Source organism: Monodon monoceros, unplaced genomic scaffold (assembly GCF_005190385.1).
Source record: "Monodon monoceros isolate NGI ecotype Baffin Bay Population unplaced genomic scaffold, NGI_Narwhal_1 Contig3263_ctg1, whole genome shotgun sequence".
NCBI classification, from domain to species: domain Eukaryota; kingdom Metazoa; phylum Chordata; class Mammalia; order Artiodactyla; family Monodontidae; genus Monodon; species Monodon monoceros.
The window spans coordinates 139,624-164,974 of NW_021699185.1; the positions used below are offsets into that span (position 1 = coordinate 139,624).

A 25,351-nucleotide genomic window follows, 5' to 3' on the forward strand; every position below is an offset into this window, starting at 1 on the left:
ACCGTTTCTCTAACCAACTGATGCACCACCGCAGGGACCAGAAGTGACCGAGTCTCACTTCCATCCACTTGGGAAAAGCTGTGTTTTGTTTTTGGTTTTTTTTTGTTTTTTTAACATCTTTATCGGGGTATAATTGCTTTACAATGGTGCGTTAGTTTCTGCTTTATAACAAAGTGAATCCGTTATACATATACATATGTTCCCGTATTTCTTCCCTCGAGTCTCCCTCCCTCCCACCCTCCCTATCCCACCCCTCCAGGCGGTCACAAAGCACCAAGCTGATCTCCCTGTGCTATGCGGCTGCTTCCCACTAGCTATCTATTTTACATTTGGTAGTGTATATATGTCCATGCCTCTCTCTCGCTTTGTCACAGCTCACCCTTCCCCCCCCATATCCTCAAGTCCGTTCTCCAGTAGGTCTGTGTCTTTACTCCTGTCTTACCCCTAGGTTCTTCATGACATTTATTTTTCTTAAATTCCATATATATGTGTTAGCATACGGTATTTGTCTTTCTCTTTGTGACTTACTTCACTCTGTATGACAGACTCTAGGTCTATCCACCTCACTACAAATAGCTCAATTTCGTTTCTTTTTATGGCTGAGTAATATTGCATTGTATATATGTGCCACAACTTCTTTATCCATTCATCCGATGATGTTTCCATCTCCGGGCTATTGTACATAGAGCTGCAATGAACATTTTGGTACATGACTCTTTTTGCATTATGGTTTTCTCAGGGTATATGCCCAGTAGTGGGATTGCTGGGTCATATGGTAGTTCTATTTGTAGTTTTTTAAGGAACCTCCATACTGTTCTCCATAGTGGCTGTAGCAATTCACATTACCACCAGCAGTGCAGGAGTGTTCCCTTTTCTCCACACCCTCTCCAGCATTTATTGTTTCTAGATTTTTTGATGATGGCCATTCTGACTGGTGTGAGATGATACCTCATTGTAGTTTTGATTTGCATTTCCCTAATGATTAATGATGTTGAGCATTCTTTCATGTGGTCGTTGGCAGTCTGTATATCTTCTTTGGAGAAATGTCTATTTAGATCTTCTGCCCATTTTTGGATTGGGTTGTTTGTTTTTTTGTTATTGAGCTGCCAGACACTATAAAACTCTTAGAGGAAAACATAGGCAGAACACTCTATGACATAAATCACAGCAAGATCCTTTTTGACCCACCTCCTAGAGAAATGGAAATAGAAACAAAAATAAACAAATGGGACCTAATAAACTTCAAAGCTTTTGCACAGCAAAGGAAACCATAAACAAGACCAAAAGACAACCCTCAGAATGGGAGAAAATATTTGCAAATGAAGCAACTGACAAAGGATTAATTTCCACAATTTACAAGCAGCTCATGCAGCTCAATAACAAAAAAACAACCCAATCCAAAAATGGGAAAAACTGTTTTTCCGGCCTCCACCACATGCTCAGTTAGTGATATCAGGCAGGCCGTCTCTCAAGCAACTGCCTATAAAAGCAATTGAATAATCACTTGGTTCCTGCAGTGTACTGTATTACTTTCCTTTTGCTTAAGCTTACAGATTCCATCACCGAAGGGCAGTGGTGTCCACATTCTAACACTGTTCTAGGAGCTGCTGAGTGAGTAACAAACAGTGCAACTTCACTTTAAGTTCAAAACTCAAAGCTGTTGGTTTTCTGTATATGACAAAAAATAGGTTTAGACATAGTGCCACTGATGCTGTATTTCCTCTAGACAGATTAGCAACAACCTATAAACTTCTGTAATTCTAATTTCAAACACAAGCCTATAAGTCCAAAAGAACATTGCTAATCACGTGGAATGGCCAGCCTTCTACTATTCCCTTGGGCCTGAAGGACCATCTGTTCTCTGAGGGCGACCTATAAAGGGAATCCAGCTCAGCCCTGATGTCTCCTTCCAGCACTTCTTTCCTTTGGACACTATGGAATGATAATGACATTGCTTATCAGATCATCAGTATTATTTATCACCAGATTATCACCACCACCACTGTATCAGACACTTACTGAACACTTACTCAGTGCCAGAAATCATTCTAAGCACTTTCCATTTATCAACTAATTTAATTCTAACGATCTGGTGATTTAGACACTATTTATCCCCATGTTAAACACGCAGGCACTGATGCAAAATAAGGTTAAGTGGCTTGCCAAGGTCACACGGCTCCTCTGTTCTGAGAGCCAAGGCAGTCCTGTCCCTGGACGCCGAGCTGCTGCGCTTTACGGCACCTTCCTCTCCTACTAAACTTGGGCACATGAGCACATGAAGTCCACAGCCACTCTGTCTTTCGGGAAATAAATGTAAAGATACGCAGTTAAAAAAAGAGTAGCTAACATGGTGTGAAGGCATTAGCATGATGTAAACAGAAATGTCATTTCATCCTGCTGGGCTTCATATTTTACCAGCTTTCTTTCACTGAAAATTATTTCAGACACCGTGTAAAACGAAATCTTATTCACATGTCAGCACCACTATGAATTCTGAAAGCAGCCCGTGTGAGGTGACGAGTGTGACTCTGACAGCAGAGCCAGGCTGGGTAACGACAACGCGCGGGGAAGCTCGAGAGCGCGTCCACTGGGTCCTGCCCGGCGCGGGACGGCTGCTCAGGGGCCGGTTATCTCTTACAATAACCCGAGGATGGAAGTACACACACGGATCCTCTTGCTTCAGCTGAAGAAATGGAGGAAGCTTAGGTGAAAAGAACATGACCAGGTGAAACACGGGAAGGAAGCAGTGAGGCTGGGCTGCTAACGGGGGTCTGGCGTGCCCACCTCCTCAGACATGAGCCCCTGAAAATCACGCCTGACCAACCTGGTGTGCACAGGTTTTAACACGATTTGAAATACAGGTAAGGACCTAAGTTTTTATTTCTATTAGATTAAATTATCAGTTCTTAGTCAAAGAACTGCTCCCAGCATGTTATAGAAATCCAGCCAGGTTAACATCCCCTCATCTATAGATAAGGACGGAAGCAAAAGATCTATTAAATTTGCACATGCATCAAGCCAGGGCGACTTAAAATATCAAATGCAATAATCAAGATTCAAAGAGATACCCTGGAATACTGGAACACAGGGACAAAAGGTGAAATTTAATACCGGTAACTCTGAATCCTGCTCAGCATATAAAAAATCAATTGTGCAAGTTGCAGAATGAGGGAAACATATCTTAAAAGGAGAAACTTTTCGAAGTTAAGGGAATATTCATTACCTGGATCATGGTGATGGTTTCGTGGGTGTATGCGTATGTCAAAATCGGTCAAACTGTACGTGCAATTTAATGTAACTGCACTTTCAAGAGGTGCAGCTTACTGCTGGTCAATTAAACCTCATTACAGTGGTAATAAAATAATTCTTGTGCATATGTGGGCACGGGGAGGGGAAATAGGAATTTGACAGCTTGCAAACTTAGTAAAAATCAGCAATATGAAACGCCTGCCAAGTCAGTGCAATTGTCGGCTCTGTAACAGAAACTCTCTGCAAGGAGGAACTCTTCGCCTCTCCTGGCAGACCGCATTCAGAGACCATGGGTATCAGAGAGAAAGACCGGATGGTGTCCAGGGGCGACCCACAGTGGGAGAGGGGCTGAAAGCTATGCTCAGAAGGAATGGCTGTGGGAGCCAGGATGCTCAGCCAGAGTCGGGGAGGGGGCTGCCACATGTAAGGAAATGCTCACTGTCCTGTGTAGCTGCTCAGGACAGAGCTCAGAGCCACAGGTGAAGGCGACTGGAGACGAGTGGAGTGCTGCGTGATGGAGAAATTCCCGACAATGAAAGCTGTTAAAAATAGAACGCGCTTGAGAGACAGAGCTACGTGGACTGGGAATGGTCAAGCAGCACCCAAAGGACCAGTTGCGGGGATGCGGTCTTCAGCGTCCCTACAGCTTAGCCAGTTCCTACCAAATGACTGCAGGCCCTTTCCTAATATGACGCCATTCCCCAGGTAAGATAAAAAGTGGTTACTAACAAAATGAAGTATCTTTCAGCTCTATGATTTTTGATTTGGGACTTGACTATTAGTAACATTCATGACCTCTGCAGTGTCACAGAAGTGATCCAGTCCTATTCTTTTCTAAACTCACAATTTTAAAAGGAGATGACAATATACACTTACCATCAATTTCTTTTAACACAGGGATGTCATAATTAGCCACATTCACTGCATACTTAACTTTCCCCTACACTCAAATCTAAATAATATAACTAGAATTTTAAACAGGGTAGGTAGAAATATAAAGAAACTATACAGTCTAAGAGATTATAAAGGATCAAATGATGCTATCGACCTCGGTGCTGGGGCACCCCGTGGGGAGGGAGAGGGGTGTACAGGCATGGCTGAGCAGGGGGGCATGGAGAGGAGACGAGGGAAGCAGGGAGGAGTAAGTGCAGGAGGAGAGCCTGGGGAAGACAGCACCCTGGGAAGAATCTGAACAAAGGAAACTAACTACCCAGGGCATGTTCGAGAAATAAGAGATAATGGCAGAGAGGAGACAAAGTCATTCCTGTGTTCAGACATCTTGAACATCTCCTATACCTTGTCCTAAAGCAACCTAGTCCTGACCTGAAATCATAATGAATGGGAAGGAAAAACTGCATCCAAAAGTCAGGGCTCAATGAAGTCACAGCTTCAGACTTTACTGTAAAAATCCAGGAAGTCGCTGCTCCCTAACCACTGACCTCCCCAGTGATGCCATCACTTGTGTTCAACGACAGCCAAGGAAGCTGTCCGTCAGCTTTAACATCAGTTCCCCCAATTTTTATAGCACTCAATGGGTTTTAAAGGTTCCTCGTGACCTCTCGCAGGTCCAAATCCCTCTCTGAGGTGATGCCACTATTCTCCTTAAAGGGTGGACTCACTGAGAACCACAGGCCCCAAAGGGTTTGTGCATGGACACACAGTAGGTGGGAGAGACATCGCCAGGGACAGACCCCTGGACACTCCCATAGAGCAAACATCTTACAGAGAAACAAAACCTGGCTCTGCTCTCAACACTGAAAACATGAGGCTCAATCAGAAAGTACTTCACATTCCAAACTTCCCCAAACTATACAACCCAGAATAATAAACTACCTTACATCAAAAAGGAAGGAAGAAACTGACATCATTCTAGTTAAAACTTGATCTCAAAGCAAAGTGTGAATTTTGGTCACCTATGTGCAGTTCTTTTTTTTTTTTTTTTTTTGCGGTACACGGGCCTCTCACTGTTGTGGCCTCTCCCATTGCGGAGCACAGGCTCCAGACGCGCAGGCTCAGCGGCCATGGCTCAAGGGCCCAGCCGCTCCGCGGCATGTGGGATCTTCCCGGATCGGGGCACGAACCCGTGTCCCCTGCATCGGCAGGCGGACTCTCAACCACTGCACCACCAGGGAAGTCCCTGCAGTTCTTTTAAAAAATTATTTTCCCAAATTCCACAGAGTCTGCAGCCCAAAAGAGATGCTGAAATCTCCTGAGTCCGTTCTTGTCTATCCCAGAGTATGCCACCCCAATGACCAGGAAGATAAAGTTTTCAATTCTATTTTTTTCTTTTTTTGACCTCTGAAGATGGAAAATGTAGAAGTTTCTCATTACCTCTCTCCCTCTGCAACACATCTCCACAGTCAGGATTTCTCTTGGAGCACTCCCACAGGTGGGGGCAGGTTTCAATCGGCTGCCACAGGTGGGCAGAGCTGCACTTCCCCTCCCCGGGACCCCGAACAGGAGCAGTCCCATCTTTCACTATTAGTCACAGCTCAGCAGCACCGCAGAGCCAGATGGAAATGTGTGTGCTCTATTACCTTGGCTACCCGAGCAAATGAATTTGCTCTGCAGTGTCCCCACTCTCTTTCAGGAAAGAACACAAAAGGTAAAAAAAAAAAAAAAAAAAAAAAAGGATCAGACCTGGGGAGCACAAGAAGGTGACCCACTCCTACCAGCAGAGCTACAAAATACACCAAAACTCTAATCTCACTCTGGAATTTAGACACTTTCGAAACATTAAGGCAAAAGGTCTATCCTTCGGTCCTCATGGCCCTGAGGACCAGAGTTTGCTCTGTTTTGGGAAGACTAGCTGGGGCCAGTCGACAGGCACCAGTGATGGAGGGAGTACAGCTTCTCAGCAGGTACAAAGGGCTTTGGGGCAGAGACCGGGTCTGAATTCCAGCTTCAGCATCTACTATCAATCATTACACAGAGGTCACTGAAACAGGCAAGGTATTTCCGCAAGAATCTAAACTACTCATGAGAAGGTATTCTCATCCTTGGAAGTGGTATAGGAGGAATATGGAGAGAAGGAAGCGATTCTGAAATAGGGCCCATCAGAGAAAAATTGGTCTTCGAACATCCCTTGTGTCATATTATCTCTTTATCTAACAAGCTCTAAAATGTATCCATTGCTCTAGGCCATCATTTCCCAAAGAGTCCTTGAAGACAGTTTTGTGTCTAAATATGATTTGCAAACCCAGCATAATGCATCCCCATCATGGAGACTGGAGACTCCAGAATGCATGTCAACATAACTACCCTGAGAAGCCCCCTGCCTTGAAGGCAGACGGTTCACTTGATTAATCCAGGGTTTCCAAGAGTCGTCTGACCATCTCTGTACCCTTCGTTAACAGAGCACACTTTTCTCCCAAAGTTCACCCCGGCCTTCAGAGGCCTCCACCGTCTGGCCACCCTGCCTCTAACTGTACCGTCCGGCCACCCTGCCTCTAACTGTACCGTCCACACACCCCCGATGCAGACGCACTTACCACATAGGTTAAGCTTTCCTGGGTGCTGGTTCCCTAACCATGCCTTTTGTGAATAATAGCTTTTTTGAGATATAGTTCACCGAACACACGCTTCACCCATTTAAAGTACACAATTCACTGGGTTTCAGGGCATCTGCAGAGCTGTGCACCCACCCACACAATCAGCTGCAGAAAATTTTCATCACCCGCCCCCAACCGTCGCCACCACTTAAAAAAACAAGACATCCTCACCAGCAATCACGCCCCAGTCCCCTCAAACCTCCGGCCCTAGGCAAATACTAATCTACCTCTCTCTACATATTTGTCTACTCTGGACATTTCATGTGAGTGGAATCGCACAGTATGGCTTCTTTTATGTCTGGCTTCTTTCACTTAGCATATTTTCAAGGTTCATCCCTGTATCAGTATTTTGTTCCTTTTCATGTACCAAATAATATTCCACTGTATGGCTATAACCACATTTTATCTATCCATTGGTCAGTTGATGGATATTTAGTTTTGTCCCCACCTTTTGGCTACTGTGAATAATTCTGCTGTGAATGTTTGTGGATGAGTTTCTGGGCGAACATGTTTTCATTTCTCTTGGGTAGAGTAGAATTGCCGACTCCTGTGGTAACTCTGTCTAACCTTCTGAAGAACTGCTGGACTATTTTACATTCCCACCAGCAGCGTATGAGGATTCTAATTTCTCCACATCTTTGCCAATTCTTGTCGTTATGTCTTTCTGATGACAAACATCCTAGGGGGTGTGAAGCACTATGTCACTGTGGTTTTGTGACCGTACTTTTTGATGCCCCACTGTTAGGGCATTGATCACTCTACTCCACCCACCTAGAGTTCTGCTTCTCACTCTACACATCCTACCAATTCATCAAGATCCAGCTTCTACAGTTTTCTTGGCCCAGGGGTGACAATCATCTCCAAACTCAATTCAAACAATGCTGAGCATGGCTTCAATTTACACTTCCTGCAGTTACAGGCTTTTTGGCCTACTGTGTCCTCTCTCTCCAACCAGACTAGACTGTTGGCACCTTAAGAAGTGGGGAGTGGTCTCACATTTCTTAGTGTTCATTCGGGAAGGAGCCTATCAAATAATTGATACTTCACAAACGTTGGCTGATATGACTTAACACAGGAGCTGAGGCTGGAATCAGGGGAGGTAAAAATGAGGGAATGGGCATTTCGGATCCTGAACAAGGGAGGAGCAGAAATACAGTAGCGGTCAGTCTCCTGTCTCACGGGAACTATAGTTCCTTATGTGGAAGACAGAATTCACGAATTTGATGTTTTATACTAGCTTAGCCTTTTTATTCACTGTGACTCTCCATTTACTCTCAAGCCTAGTCTTGAAGCCAACAGGGACAGGGACAAGAAACCAATCATCTTGTTATCGTGTCTCCTCAACCTTTCCATCCAGCACAAGATTCTGGGTGGAAACCTCAGGATGGGGATGAAGGTCTGGATTTATCCCTTCGAGCTTTGACAGACTCCTCCCACACACTCAAAGCATCAAGAATTGGAGTGTCCCAGTGTGAACGACATGAAGAAAGAAAATCCAGTCCCCAGTGAATCAAGAGAAAGAATTGCTGAGTCCAAGGCCAACTGACTGAGAGTCACAGAAGACTGGGAGTCATTAACTTTAGTTTCTTGTACCCTTTATTTTGCCCAGCGGTTATGGAGGCTCAGATTCAAAGCAAACTGTGTTAGACTGTGGCTGCTTGATCCACATAACAGTTATTTCAAAAACTGCCGATGAGGCAGGAAGAGCACAGGACAGTCGGCAAGTATTGTTCAATGAACGTGTTCTAGTATTCAAAGTTGACAGCGAAGGCCCATAATGGAAATGCAGCAAAAAACCGTCCCTGCATCTGACCAGTGGGTCTCCCTCTTTCCCTGCAAAGATTCTGCTGGGGCTTCTAATATGCCTCTCAGATCAATAGCAGAAACCATGAGCTGCTGACAACAGAACTTATACAAAAATAGCTCTCTCTCCTGTGGCCACGTGTGCTGGCCTTACGCTTCTAATGCACGTCCATGAGCAAAAACTGCACAAGAATTTCAGCAAAATTATTTGGCTACACCCTAGGACTCGGTGGGTAAAACGATTATAAACCTTAGCACTTTAAAGAAAATCCTTGAGGAAGCAACTCCTTGTACAACTTTAACATCCAAACCCCTTAATCATCAAATGCATTACCATAGGCAAGATCATATCACCACCACCCTGGATGCCCACACCTGCCCTTTCCCTCTAACAGGTGTGAACAAGGATCCAAACAAGTGAAATAACCCAAGAGCACAGCTTCCGGCACGGAAAGGAAGGTAGGTATTTAATCAAAAGGATCTATGGTATGGATAAAAGTGGAGGCTAGATGTTTCTCAAAGCTGTAGGGGAGCCTCAAGAAGTCTGATAAAGAACAGCAACTTCTGATGCATCTAAGTGCAACTGGCTAGGAGAGGAGAATGGAACGCAAAACAAACATCAATGACATCCATGAAAGGACAAGTCTCAGGGAGCTGGCAGAACTTTTAGCATGGAAGGAAGTCGTCAGAACCAGGCCATACTCGCCTTCCATTTTAGAGCCATAAAGAAACCATCCGTAAGGGAGGAAGGATAACCTTCCTCACATGAAGCCAATGATGACTTGGCTTAAGTGATTCTCCCAAGATGTAGAAGCCTGTCCAGACCCCAGGTCCCCCTCCACTGTGCACACACCTGAGCGAGGCCGTGTGCTGCATCACGCTGCCCCTCATCCTTCTCCACATGTGATCTGACCTTGAACTACTCTTCAGTCCAGAGGTGTGTGCCTCAACAGCTTACCAAGCTAAGCGACTCCAGGTCAAGCCCTGATAGCAGATGGACATAGTATGTCGTCGTTTTATGGCATCAGAGAGATCAAAGGTCATGACCATTTTAGCTCCACAATCTATAACATGTGGGAGAAATAAAATGGTTGTAGATCACTGTATTATCATATTGCTGTTCTCCAATCACCGCTTATATTGAACACGGTCACTGTGTATCCATAAGGAAGCAGACCTTTTACATACTGACCTCCACAGCCAGCAATAAAACACTATAACTTAGTAAGGAAACTTACATAACAGTCTTTCCTCATGGAAATTTGCATTGGGCTGAAAATTACACCCCGACATCCACCGAAGCACAGGCCACCTTAAGTGGGATTCTTTCTCACTCCTCTCACTAAATTAGCCTAAGCAGCCCTCCTCCCTACAAAGGACTCCTGCCTTTCCTGCTAGCTCTGTAAGATATTCTCTAGAGGTGGCAAAAAAGATTTAGCTGAAAGGATCCAGCATTTTTCTGTTAATTGGAAGAATGCATTTCCACCAAAACTTTGGTAAAACTATCTTTCCCTATACTATATCTTGACAGTTCAAGACCAACACTGTGGTGGTTAATTTTATGTGTCAACTTGGTTAGGCCACAGTTCCCAGACATTTGGTCAAACATTAGTCTGTTTGACTACCTTTACTGCTATGAAGGTGCTCTTTTCCAGATGAAATTAACATTTACATCAGTAGACTTGGGTGGGCCTCACCCAAGCAGTTGAAGATCATAAGAGAAAAACATTTGACATCCCCACCGAAGAGAATTCTGCTAGTGGAAAGCCTTCAGACTCAAAATGCAGTATTTTTTCCCTGGATCTCCGGCCTGCCAGCCTACCCTGCAGATTTTGGACATGCCAAGCCTCCATAATTGCATGAGCCAATTCCTTAAAATAAAAATCCCTCTCTTTACGTACACACACACACACATGTGCGCGCACACACACACTCCATATTGGTTCTGTTGCCCTGTAGAACCCTGACCAATACACTCACCTAGCCCACCTTCTGACGAAACAGACCTGTACCTATCTTTCAGAGTTCGAAAATCAGACCTGCTTAAGTGCCTAAACAGAACCCCACTTCCAGGCTAAAAACCCGAAACCACGATGCATAACTGCTAATTTGAAATTTCTATATCTGCCCCAAATGCCTGGCATCTCGAGAAGTTGTCAGAGATCTGGTTCCTTCAAAAGGGAGCCTTCAGTGAGATCTGCAAAATGAATGGGGATGGTATAAAATGGATTCATTACACCTGGAGGGGAGGAGAGAAGGCCAAAAGAAAGTCAAGGAGCGATGACACACTAGGCATTAACTGCATTGCTCAAAACTGAAATAAGTCTAAGGAGCCACTGTTCTCCAAGCCAAGGCTCAGGTTCACAAGAATAAGACGAAGACATGAGGAAAGAAAGAAAGTAAGAAAAGAACCTGAGCTGGTTTGGTTCCCAAGACTCTTCCTCAATCCCAGAATCACCACTCCACCACTGAGAAAAGGCAGCCAAAGAAGGCAGAAACTCCCTTTTCTTCCCTCTGACTCTACCCAGGAGGACTTCTGGGCTGAGGTTATTCTTACCTGGCCATCTGCTTGTAGGCTTCCTCGGCCACAGCAAAGATGTGAGGGTCCATATCCCCCATGTTTTGGCCACTGTAGGCATAGATGACATCTTGACCATAGATTGGCAGCTGTTCATAAGGATTAATGGCAACAAGCACGATCCCTGCAAACAGAAAATGCAGTCAGATTCTGAGAGCACGACGGCCTCGTGACAAGAGCTTTACAGGCCCCTGTTCATATACATCAGAACTAAAGAAGGAAAGAGAACAGAATGAGTCTTAACCAATCACTCAACTAAATCTAGATGTATGTGTGTTTATCAGGCACTCTGCTAGGCCCTGATGGAGAAAAGAATGACAGGCCAGGCCTCCAAATGCCCTAGAGCATGGAATAAGCATAATATGCACAGGGACGTGTGCACACACACACAAACACGCATGCACAAATGCTCAACAAATTGAATTCATAAAATACACATGTACAGAGTGTTGCAGGATCAGAAAGAAGAGGGTACTTAACCCGGCCAACAGGTGTTAGGCTTAAAAAACTAATCTCAGAATTAAAATCTAAAAGAGGGACTATTAATTTCTCATTTGTATGTGGGCTGTCTTAACTGAAATATAAACAACTTGTGAACAGGAACTACGATTTACACATCGTAATGTCAAATCTCGGCTCAGCCGATTATTTTTTATTTATTTATTTTTTAACACCTTTATTGGAGTATAATTGCTTTACAATGTTGTGTTGGTTTCTGCTGTATAACAAAGTGAATCAGCTATACGTGCACATATATCCCCATATCCCCTCCCTCCTGCGTCTCCCTCCCGCCCTCCCTATCCCACCCTCTAGGTGCTCACACAGCGCCGAGCTGATCTCCCCGTGCTATACATCAGCTGATTATTAATTGTGTGACTTTGCCAAATTACTTAACCTCTGAGTGCCTTAGTTTACTAGACTGCAAAATGGGGATAATAATTGCATTTCCCTGGTTATCCTGAGGGTAAAATGATTAATAGAGAGAACATTCACATCATTCAGATTTGCACAGTAAGCACTGTTGGCTATTTTTTATTGTCTCACATCACACTATATCATGCATTATCTTTCACTTCACTATTTTTCCCATCTTGTGCCACCAAAAGGACATATTGCAATGGTGGACTCACTAACTACATGTTGAATGAAGAGTTAGCAAATCCTCTCACCCTGAAGGTCTTTTACGGAAGGGCAAGGTAAATTGATATTTGAGAATGTGAAGGGCGAGAAAAAAAACAAACTCAATATTCAAGATAAGACAAATTCATGCCTTTTTCTTTCACATAAACATATTCTGGATCTCAAGGGAACCACTGATGGGTATAAAAAATGTGAGCTTTTCCAGTCATCTGGGGAAGAGAAGGCAAGAATGCAAAGGGTCCCTGCCAAGATGGGAGAGCTCCTACATTGTGCTCCCTTCTGGTGTTTGAAAAGAAGAACAGTCAAGAGAATGAGAAGACAAGCCATAGACATATCTGATAAAGGACTGTTACCCAAAATATACAAAGAACTCTTAAAACCCAACAGTAAGGGAATGAACCATCTACTTAAAAAAACAGGCAAAAGACCTAAACAAACACCTCACCAAAGAAGATACAGAGCTGGCAAATAAGCATGGGAAAAGATGCTCCACATCGTAAGTCATTAGGGAAATGCAGACTGAAACACCAATGAGATACCACTATACACCTATTAGCATGGCCAAAATCCAGAACACCAGCAAGGTCAAATGCTGGCGAGGATGTGGAGCAAAGGGAACTCTTATTTCATCACTGGTGGTAATGCAAAAGGGCACAGCCACTTTGGAAGCTCCTTACGAAACTAAACATAATCTTACCATATGATCCAATAATCACACTCATTGGTATTAAGCTAAAGGAGTCGAAAACATATCCACACAAAAACCTGCACATGGATGTTTATAACAGCTATATTCATAATTGCCAAAACTCAGAAGCAACGAAGATGATCTACAGTAAGTGAATGGACAAACTGTGGTACATTGAATAATGGAATGTTAGTGTTACAAAGAAATGATTTATCAAGACATGAAAAGACATGGAGAAAACTTAAATACATATTACTAGGTGAAAGAAGCCAATTCGAAAAGGCTACACTGTGACTCCACCATATGATATTCTATAAAGGCAAAATTATAGAGACAGTATAGAAACTCAGTGGTTGCCAGGGGTTAGCAGGGAGAGAGGGATGAACAGGCAGAGCACAGATGACTTTTAGGGCAGTGAAACTACTGTTATGATACCATAACGGTGGCTACATGTCATTATACATTTGTCTAAACCCGCAGAACACACAACACCAAGAGTGACCTAACGTGAACTACGGACTTTGGGTGATCGCGATGTGTCATTGTGGGTTCATCAATTTTAACAAATGTTTCACTCTTGAGCAGAATGGTCATAGTGGGGAAGGCTCTGCATGTGTTGGGAAAGGGGTTATATGGGAAGTCTGTGTACCTTCCACTCAGTTTTGCTCTCAGCCTAAAATTGCTGTAAAACGTAAAGTCTATTAAAAAGGGAAAAAATACGAGAGAGGGAGAGAGAGAGAAAGAAACGTGAAACTTAATAAACCATATTACCCAAGTAAAGGAGAAAGGGCAAGGAGAGGAAAAAGACAAAGTCCAAAGACAAAGTCCTCTCCAGACGAAAGTTTTCCTGAAAATACAACCTGGAATGAAAAATAAGGCCCAGAACTGAGAAAAACTCCAATTAATAAGAGAATTCTCCAAGTCATTCGCCTTAAAAACAGCCTCTCATGTTCTACTGGTTATTGAAAGTTGTCTAAAACCCTAATTCATTCCATTCAAATTTTGATATTTTACTCTGAGGTCACACGTTTTCCTAAAATGTCTCAGCCCCCTCCACAGCAGGTAAGAGTACTTCTTGATGACTTAGAATTCTGCGCTACATCAGTCACTCTGAAGGCTGAAGCTGGAAGAGCCAAGGTACGCTTGGATAGATGCATGCAGACACCCAGACCTCTCTTAGAAGGAATGCCTGTAAAAAGCGAAGCTGGTGGTCATTTATCCCTTTCTCCAAAAAGGGAGATTTTCAAAAATCTTTTTTTAAAAAAAAAAAACCACTTACTGAGGGCTTCTTTCAAATAAAACTCTCACTAACAACTGGGGGAAAGGAGCTTTGGGCAACTCTCTCAAGCACTGAAATCAACATGGTATTTCCAGCTCCCAAAATCTGGCATAGAAGCTCACCCTAACTTAGCAGCCAGCTGGCCAATTCCAAACCCAAGTGGGATATCACAATGAAAAGAACTGACCCCCTGAGGGCTCACCTAGGATCACAGATAAGACCAAGGCACTGAAGTACAAATGGGACAACCCCCCACAAAGAAGCCCTCAGCTGACTCTGCAACCAGATCCTAAAATGCTTTGCCCCTCAAACGACAATATATATAGGGTTCCTGTTTTCACCATACCACTTAACAATAGTCTAAAAAAGAGAAGCCAAAATGTGGGATGGGGGAAATTGAGAAATTTCAAGAAAAATCTGAGAGAAATTTTAGGACATTTCTTTAAAGCATCTGTCATGGCACATAAATCATACCAATGTTTTCTTCGGTCAGTCTCCCAAGACAATAGAAATAAAAACAAAAATAAACAAATGGGACCTAATCAAACTTAAAAGCTTTTGCACAGCAAAGGAAACCATAAAAAAGAAAAGACAATCTACAGAATGGGAGAAAATACTTGCAAACAATGCAATCAACAAGGGCTTAATTTCCAAAATATACATACAGCTCATACAACTCAACAACAGAAAAACAGACAACCCAATCAATAAATGGGCAGAAGACCTAAATAGGCATTTCACCCAAGAAGACATACAGATGGCCAATAGGCACATGAAAAGCTGCTCAACATCGCTAATTATGAGAGAAATGCAAATCAAAACTACAGTGAGGCACCACCTCACACCAGTCAGAATGGCCACCATTAAAAAGTCTACTAATAACAAATGCTGGAGAGGTATGGAGAAAAGGGGACCCTCCTACACTGTTGGTGGGAATGTAAGTTGGAGCAGCCACTATGGAGAACAGTATGCAGGTTCCTCAGAAAACTAAAAATAGAATTACCACATGATCCAGCAACCCCACTCCTGGGCATACACGCAGACAAAACTGTAAGTCAAAAAGATACATGCACCCCTATGTTCATAGAAGCACTATTTACAATAGCCAAGACATGGAAACAACCTAAATGTCCATCAACAGATGAATGGATAAAGATGATATGGGGTGTGTCTGTGTGTATGTGTTTATATGTATATGTGTGTGTATATATATATATATATATGAATACTACTCAGCCATAAAAAAGAACGAAATAATGGCATTTGCAGCAACATAGATGCAAACAGATTATCATACTAGGTGAAGTCAGAAAGACAAATACCATATGATATCACTTATATGTGGAATCTAAAATATGGCACAAATGAACCTACCTATGAAAAAGACTCACATGTAGAGGACAGACCTTTGGTTGCCAAGGGGGAGTGGGGTGGGGGAGGGATGGACTGGGAATTTGGGGTTAGTAGATGCAAACTACTACATATAGAATGGATAAATAACAAGGTCCTACTGCATAGCACAGGGAACTATATTCAATATGCTGGGATAAACCAGGATATTGAAATTAACACAACATTGTAAATCAATTATATTTCAATTAAAAAGTAAATTTAAAAAAAGCGCTTGTCATGGTTTCTGATCATGAATTCAACAAATATTCATCATGCACATGTTTGTACGTGGGCAAGTGAGAGGGTCAGACAGAAAGGCAGCCCTTTCTCGAGCAGAAAACAAAAACATGCACCCCAATGTTCACTGCAGCACTGTTTACGATAGCCAAGACATGGAAGCAACCTAAATGTCCATCGATAGAAGAATGGGTAAAGAAGATGTGGTACATATATACAATGGAATATTACTCAGCCATTAAAAAGAATGAAATAATGCCATGTGCAGCAACATGGATGGACACAGAGATTGTCATTCTGAGTGAAGTAAGTCAGACAGAGAAAGACAAATATCATGATATCGCCTATATGCAGAATCTTAAAAAAAAAAAGGGTACAAATGAAGTTATTTACAAAACAGAAACAGACTCACAGGCTTAGAGAATCAACTCACAGTTACCAGAAGGAAGTGTGGTGGGGAGAGATAGGGGGTCTGGGATTGACACCTACACAATGCTATATTTAAAATGGATAACAAACAAGGACCTACTTATAGCACAGGGAACTCTGCTCAATACTGTGTAACAACCTAAAGGGGAAAAGAATTTGAAAAAGAAGAGATACACATATATGTATAACTAAATCACTTTGCTGTACACCTGAAACTAACACATTATTAATCACCTATACTCCAATATAAAATAAAAAGTCAATAAAAAACAAAAACAAGCCAGCTGTACATTTGCATCAGTGCACTCCACAGTGAGAGCAAATGCCTGAGCTAGCACATTGGGATGGATTTACTGCTTTCCTACTGATTCCAGGAATGTGCCTGACCATCAAGCCACAAGGTGTGGCCCATTTCTTCCCTGCTTGAGCTGTGATTAACACCAATCCTCCCACAGAGAGGTATGGCAGCCTAATTAAGCCACATTCACTGACTGCAAACATTTCAAGGGTCTCAGGTGAGAGGCACTTATAATGAGAGTGAAAGTAGGATTCTTAACCACTGGGGTTTAACAGGTAAAGTCTAAAGATTGTAAGCACTTTCAAACACACACAGCCAATAGATACCCCACTTACCACAGTAAGTGTAGATATGGTTGGACTCCAGGAAACGGACCTTTAAGTTATGCAAAACTGCAGGCTCATGTAGATAGCTAAGGGCAGTTAGGTCATTTTCTCCCACCAGGATATCTGGATTCCGCAGGAAGGGAAGCTGGTTGCTTTGGACATCAATGGGGTATTCCCGAATCTAAGGAAAGGCAAGTGACAAACACAAAAAGGCACAGTTATGAAGCATTTAGCCGGTATTCAATGTCCTGTCTTGTTGGCTAGGATCGCTACCCTAACATGATCATAAGTGAAGATAAATAACACGTTTCAAACAAAGCGAGTTGAACAAAATACCTGTGTTGCCATAAGTGACAAGCTCAGGTAGAAAATTTGCTGATAACATAATCCCAGTGTATCAAGGTAAAAGACTGAATGACATGAGAAATTCAGGAAGCACAGGTAGATTTAATAAAGTGTTCTTCTGCTTCTCAATGCAAAAATACTGAGTCTTTAATTCTAGCTGCTGTACTGTTCTTTCTCCTATCCAGGAAAGCTTCTTTGGTTTGCCCAATGTGATGCTGCTGTTTCTTTACTCTCTCTCCCATCATCCAACACACTCACCTTTTTTTTTTGGATAACCTTACAACTAGCAAACTGCTCTCCATAATTCCATTCAAGTTGTCCACATATTTTTCCCCAACCTAACTGCGAGCAGTAATTTTACTTTAACCTAAAGTATAATAGGAGCTTGAGGGGTGTGTGTGTGTGTGTGTGTGTGTGATTAGGCCCTATGACTACACATCGTAAAGTCAAATCTCAAATACAAGGTGTTATCCTTGTACTCTCAGCATACATACCACTTGGACTACATAAATACTCAAAATACGTTTAGTGACAGGATATATAACTGACACCTGTACACATGTAATTAATACAAAGATGTAATTAAGAACAGTCAGCTCTATCCACCACCAGTCCCTCCCATCAAGCCTCTTAGACAGCCTCATCCATAAGAGGGCAGACAGCAGAAGCAAGAAGAACTACAGTCCTGCAGCCTGTGGAACAAAAAACCACATTCACAGAAAGATAGACAAGATCAAAAGGCAGAAGGCTATGTACCAGATGAAGGAACAAGATAAAACCCCAGAAAAACAACTAAATGAAGCAGAGATAGGCAACCTTCCAGAAAAAGAATTAAGAATACTGATAGTGAAGATGATCCAGGACCTCAAAAAAGAATGGAGGCAAAGATCGAGAAGATGCAAGAAATGTTTAACAAAGACCGAGAAGATTTAAAGAACAAACAAACAGAGATGAACAGTACAATAACTGAAATGAAAACTACACTAGAAGGAATCAATAGCAGAACACCTGAGGCAGAAGAATGGATAAGTGACCTGGAAGACAGAATGGTGGAATTCACTGCCGCGGAACAGAATAAAGAAAAAAGAATGAAAAGAAATGAAGACAGCCTAAGAGACCTCTGGGAAAACATTAAACGCAACAACATTCGCATTATAGGGGTCTCAGAAGGAGAAGAGACACAGAAAGAACCAGAGAAAATATATGGAGATCACAGTCGAAAACTTCCTTAACATGGGAAAGGAAATAGCCACCCAAGTCCAAGAAGCGCAGCGAGTCCCATACAGGATAAACCCAAAGGGAAACACGCCAAGACACACAGTAATCAAACTGAGAAAAATTAAAGACAAAGAAAAATTACTGAAAGCAGCAAGGGAAAAACGACAAATAACACACAAGGGAACTCCCATAAGGTTAAGGGCTGACTTCTCAGCAGAAACTCTACAAGCCAGAAGGGAGTGATATGATATACTTAAAGTGATGAAAGGGAAGAAACTACAACCAAGATTACTCTACCCAGCAAGGATCTCATTTAGATTCGATGGAGAAATCAAAAGCTTTACAGACAAGCAAAAGCTAAGAGAATTCAGCACCGCCAAACCAGCTCTACAACAAATGCTAAGGGAACTTCTCTAAGTGGGAAACACAAGAGAAGAAAAGGACCTACAAAAACAAACCCAGAACAATTAAGAAAATGGTCAAAGGAACATACATATCGATAATCACCTTAAACGTGAATGGATTAAATGCTCCAACCAAAAGACACAGGCTTGCTGAATGGACACAGAAACAAGACCCATCTATATGCTGTCTACAAGAGACCCACTTCAGACCTACAGACACATACAGACTGAAAGTGAGGGGACGGAAAAAGATATTCCATACAAATGGAAATCAAAAGAAATCTGGAGTAGCTATACTCATATCAGATAAAATAGACTTTAAAATAAGGAATGTTACAAGAGACAAGGAAGGACACTACATAATGATCAAGGGATCAATCCAAGAAGAATATATAACAATTATAAATATATATGCACCCAACATAGGAGCACCTCAATACATAAGGCAACTGCTAACAGCTATAAAAGAGGAAATCAACAGTAACACAATAATAGTGGGGGACTTAAACACCTCACTTACACCAATGGAAAGATCATCCAGAATGAAAATAAATAAGGAAACAGAAGCTTTAAATGACACAATAGACCAGGTAGATTTAATTGATATTTATAGGACATTCCATCCAAAAACAGCAGATTACACTTTCTTCTCAAGTGCACATGGAACGTTCTCCAGGATAGATCACATCTTGGGTCACAAATCAAGCCTCAGCAAATTTAAGAAAATTGAAATCATATCAAGCATCTTTTCTGACCATAATGCTATGAGGTTAGAAATGAATTACGGGCTAAAAAACGTAAAAAACACAAACATATGGAGGCTGAACAATACGTTACTAAATAACCAAGAGATCACTGAAGAAATCAAAGAGGAAATCAAAAAACACCTAGAGACAAATGATAATGAAAACACGACGATCCAAAACCTATGGGATGCAGCAAAAGCAGTTCTAAGAGGGAAGTTTATAGCTATACAAGCCTACCTCAAGAAACAAGAAAAATCTCAAATAAACAACCTAAACTTACACCTAAAGAAACTAGAGAAAGAAGAACAAACAGAACCCAAAGTTAGCAGAAGGAAAGAAATCATAAAGATCAGAGCAGAAATAAATGAAATAGAAACAAAGAAAACAATAGCAAAGATCAATACAACTAAAAGCTGGTTCTTTGAGAAGAAAAACAAAATTGATAAACCATTAGCCAGACTCATCAAGAAAAAGAGAGAGAGGACTCAAATCAATAAAATTAGAAACGAAAAAGGAGAAGTTACAACAGACACCGCAGAAATAGAAAGCATCCTAAGAGACTGCTACAAGCAACTCTAGGCCAATAAAATGGACAACCTGGAAGAAATGGACAAATTCTTAGATAGGTATAACCTTCCAGGACTGAACCAGGAAGAAACAGAAAATATGAACAGACCAATCACAAGTAATGAAATTGAAGCTGTGATTAAAAATCTTCCAACAAGGGCTTCCCTGGTGGCGCAGTGGTTGAGAGTCCGCCTGCCGATGCAGGGGACACGAGTTCGTGCCCCGGTCCGGGAAGATCCCACATGCCAAGGAGCGGCTGGGCCCGTGAGCCATGGCCACTGAGCCTGTGCGTCCGGAGCCTGTGCTCTGCAATGGGAGAGGCCACAACAGTGAGAGGCCCGCATACCGCAAAAACAAAAACAAAAACAAAAAGAACAAAAAAATAAATAAATAAAATAAAATAAAAATCTTCCAACGAACAAAAGTTCAGGATCAGATGGCTTCACAGGTGAATGCTATCAAACATTTAGAGAAGAGCTAACACCCACCCTTCTCAAACTCTTCCAAACAATTGCAGAGGAAGGAGCACTCCCAAACTCATTCTATGAGGTCACCATCACCCTAATACCAAAACCAGGTAAAGATACTACAAAAAAAGGAAATTACAGATCAATATCACTGATGAATATAGATGCAAAAATCCTCAACAAAATACTAGCAAACAGAATCCAACAATACATTAAAAGGATCATACACCACGATCAAGTGGGATTTATCCCAGGGATGTAAGGATTCTTCAATATATGCAAATCAATCAATGTGATACACCATATTAACAAATTGAAGAATAAAAACCATATGTTCATTTCAATAGATGCAGAAAAAGCTTCTGACAAAATTCAACACCTATTTATGATAAAAACTCTCCAGAAAGTGGGCACAGAAGGAACCTACCTCAACATAATAAAGGCCATATATGACAAACCCACAGCAAACATCATTCTCAATGGTGAAAAACTAAAAGCATTTCCTCTAAGATCAGGAACAAGACAAGGATGTCCACTCTCACCACCATTATTCAACATAGTTTTGGAAGTCCTAGCCATGTCAATCAGAGAAGAAAAAGAAATAAAAGGAATACAAATTGGAAAAGAAGAAGTAAAACTGTCACGGTTTGCAGATCACATGATACTATACACAGAGAATCCTAAAGATGCCACCAGAAAACTACTAGAGCTAATCAATGAATTTGGTAAAGTGGCAGGATACAAAATTAATGCACAGAAATCTCTTGCATTCCTATACACTAATGATGAAAACTCTGAAAGAGAAACTATGGAAACACTCGCATTTACCATTGCAACAAAAAGAATAAAATATCTAGGAATAAACCTACCTAGGGAGACAAAAGACCTGTATGCAGAAAACTTTAAGACACTGATGAAAGAAATTAAAGATGATACCAACAGATGGAGAGATATACCATGTTCTTGGATTGGAAGAATCAATATTGTGAAAATGACTATACTACCCAAAGCAATCTACAGATTCAATGAAATCCCTGTCAAATTACCAATGGCATTTTTTATGGAACTAGAACAAATCATCTTAAAATTTGTATGGAGACAGAAAAGACCCCGGAAAGCTGAAGCAGTCTTGAGGTAAAAAAAACAGAGCTGGAGTAAGCAGACTCCCTGACTTCAGACTATACTAAAAGCTACCGTAATCAAGACAATATGGTACTGGCAGAAAAACAGAAACACAGATCAATGGAACAAGATAGAAAGCCCAGAGATAAATCCACGCATCTATGGTCAACTAATCTAGGACAAAGGAGGCAAAGATATACAATGGAGAAAAGACAGTCTCTTCAATAAGTGGTGCTGGGAAAACTGGACAGCTACATGTAAAAGAATGAAATTAGAACACTCCCTAACACCATACACAAAAATAAACTCAAAATGGATTCAATACCTAAATATAAGACCGGACACTATAAAACTCTTAGAGGAAAACATAGGAAGAACACTCTTTGACATAAATCACAGCAAGATCTTTTTTGATCCACCTCCTAGAGTAATGGAAATAAAAACAAAAATAAACAAATGGGACCTAATCAAACTTAAAAGCTTTTGAACAGCAAAGGAAACCATAAACAAGATGAAAACACAACTCTCAGAATGGGAGAAAATATTTGCAAATGAATCAACGGACAAAGGATTAATCTCCAATATATATAAACACCTCATGCAGTGCAATATTAAAAAAACAACCCAATCCAAAAACGGGCAGAAGACCTAAATAGACATTTCACCAAAGAAGACATACAGATGGCCAAGAAGCACATGAAAAGCTGCTCAACATCACTAATTATTAGAGAAATGCAAATCAAAACTGCAATGAGGTATCACCTCACACCAGTTAGAATGGGCATCCTCAGAATATCTACAAACAACAAATGCTGGAGAGGGTGTGGAGAAAAGGGAACCCTCTTGCACTGTTGGTGGGAATGTAAATGGATACAGCCACTATGGAGAACAGTACGGAGGTTCCTTAAAAAACTAAAAATAGAATTACCATATGATCCAGTAATCCCACTACTAGGCATATATATATCCAGAGAAAACCATAATTCCAAAAGACACATGCACCCCAATGTTCACTGCAGCACTCTTTACAATAGCCAGGTCATGGAAGCAACCTAAATGCCCATCGACAGACGAATGGATAAATAAGTTGTGGTACATATATACAATGGAATATTACTCAGTCATAAAAAGGAACAAAATTGAGTCATTTGTTGAGACGTGGATGGATCTAGAGACTGTCATACAGAGTGAAGTAAGTCAGAAAGAGAAAAGCAAATATCGTATATTAATGCATGTATGTGGAACCTAGAAAAATGGTACAGATGAACCGGTTTGCAGGGCAGAAGTCGAGACACAGATGTAGAGAACAAACATATGGACACCAAGGGGGGAAAACCATGGTGGGGTGGGGATGGTGGTGTGCTGAATTGGGCGATTGGGATTGACATGTATACACTGGTGTGTATAAAATTGATGACTAATAAGAACCTATAGTATAAACAAACAAACAACAAAAACACAACTAATACTAAACTTTCTTTGGGTTATTTGTATGGAAATATGTTAATATAAATGTTTCAGACATTACATGAAATTTCTAAAAATCTTATATGTTCTGGTATAATGTTATAAGTCCTAATTCTAGTTATTACTTTAAAATGTATATCTCAGAAATAACTAAATTTCCTTGTCAATTGCATTATTATGAACTTTCATCAAATCTTTAACCGTGGTCATTTTTAAGCCTTTTGTCCATTACAGACAGTTCTGGGTGCACTCTGATGCTTTTGCAAAAATGTTCCTGTAAAAGGGCTTCATCTTCAAGGAATTCATGGAAAAGACTCTGACAAGTACAGGTTTCTGGTAACTGACTCTACTGCTGAACTGAATGAATAAGCATTTTCAGAACTCTAATGGGAAACTGATGAACTCATAAAAGTGCCAACAAAAGATCACGATGAAAAAGAAATTAATTACGTGGGACTGAGTGAACTGGTGAGGATGATTATAATTTTTGTGACTTTCTGTTTGAATAAAAAAAAATCCCACAAGGACTCAGATGCAAAAAATATACAAATCAATTTTCACTGCAAAGTAAAGGAGCTGTTGCAGTGGAGGATTACTGGACTGAATGTCAATATTATGACATAGTATGAGTGTGTTTCGTGTTTGGTAATTGCAATCATTGTTGCTTTTGTTGTGGTCATCTATTTACAATGCTTGGTGTCAGTTTATCTCTTGTAAAAATAAAATACAGTGTGTGTGGGTGGGTGTGTGTGTGAAATAAAAAGATGTAATTAATAAAACGGTAGTGCTCTTTAACATTTAAACAGAAGGAACTTGACTGTTGCTTACCATGTTTTATCTGAGTGTTAAGTTTCTTATGGTGTTCTTAAAAATCATCTGAGAGCTTGTAAGAAGAGTTTCCTTGGGACTTCCCTGGTGGTAGTGGCTAAGACTCTGCACTCCCAATACAGGGGGCCCAGGTTTGATCCCCGGTCAGGGAACTAGATCCCACATGCCGCAGCTAAGAGTTCACATGCCGCAACTAAAGATCCCACATGCCACAAGTAAGACCCGGCGCAGCTAGGTAGCTAGCTAGCTAGGTAAGTAAGTAAATAAATAAATAAGTTTCCTCAACACAACTTATGTTCAGGAGCCCTTGGGCAGGGACCAGGAATATCAGTTGTTAAAAATCCCCATGTAGTTCTGTACTAGTGGCCTATGGATCATATTTTTTTAAAGTAATTATTTATTTCTGGCTGTGTTGGGTCTTCACTGCTGCATGCAGGCTTTCTCTAGTTACAGCAAGCAGGAGCTACTCTTCCTTGCCATGCACGGGTTTCTCATTGTGGTGGCTTCTCTTGTTGTGGAGCACGGGCTCTAGGCGCGTAGGCGTCAGTAGTTGTGGCGCAGGCTCAGTAGTCGTAGCTCATGGACTCTAAAGCACAGGCTCAGTAGTTGTGGCGCACGGGCTTAGTTGCTCCGCGGCATGTGGGATCTTCCCGGACCAGGGATCAAACCCGTGTCTCCTGCATTGGCAGGCAGATTCTTAACCACTGCACCACCAGGGAAGTCCCTATGGATCATATTTTAAGAATCACTATTCTATACAAGTCTTTCAGTGCTCTCTCCTGTCCCACATTTAGAGGGACTTGTACTACCAGATATTAAGGTATATTATTAAAGCTACTATGGCATTGGTTTAAATTAAAGTACTGTGGTAATGGTTTTAAAATAGACAGATAAATGAAACATAATAGCAGGTCCAGAAATAAATGCAAGCACGTATGGGTAATTTATTCATGATGACATCAAAATAGCAAATTAATGTTAAAAGGGATTTTTCAGTAGTGGTAGGTAAACTTGCAGCCATTTAGGAAAAAACAATTGAGTCCATGTTCTATTCTCCCTCATATTAAAATAAATTTTAGATGAAAAAAATAAAAATTAAATGAAAAAAGAAAAATAAAACCAACCAATAAGAAAATAGAAATTAAATGAAAAAAGAAAAATAAAACCAATAAGAAAATGTGGGCAAATCTTCATAAAAGCTTTGAAAGGAAGTACCT

General features: G+C 41.3%; 1 protein-coding gene across 1 annotated transcript in view; it reads right to left on the minus strand.

The window, feature by feature from the left end:
- Positions 1 to 25,351, minus strand: part of LOC114902758 (unconventional myosin-Vb) — a 324,214-nt gene that overhangs the window by 135,008 nt on the left and 163,855 nt on the right. The window contains exons 3-4 of the mRNA XM_029235361.1: positions 16,980 to 17,151; positions 11,161 to 11,305 (exon numbers count right to left, since the gene is read on the minus strand). Of these exons, the coding sequence (XP_029091194.1) occupies positions 11,161 to 11,305; positions 16,980 to 17,151 (317 nt within the window). The remainder of the gene's footprint in view (positions 1 to 11,160; positions 11,306 to 16,979; positions 17,152 to 25,351) is intronic.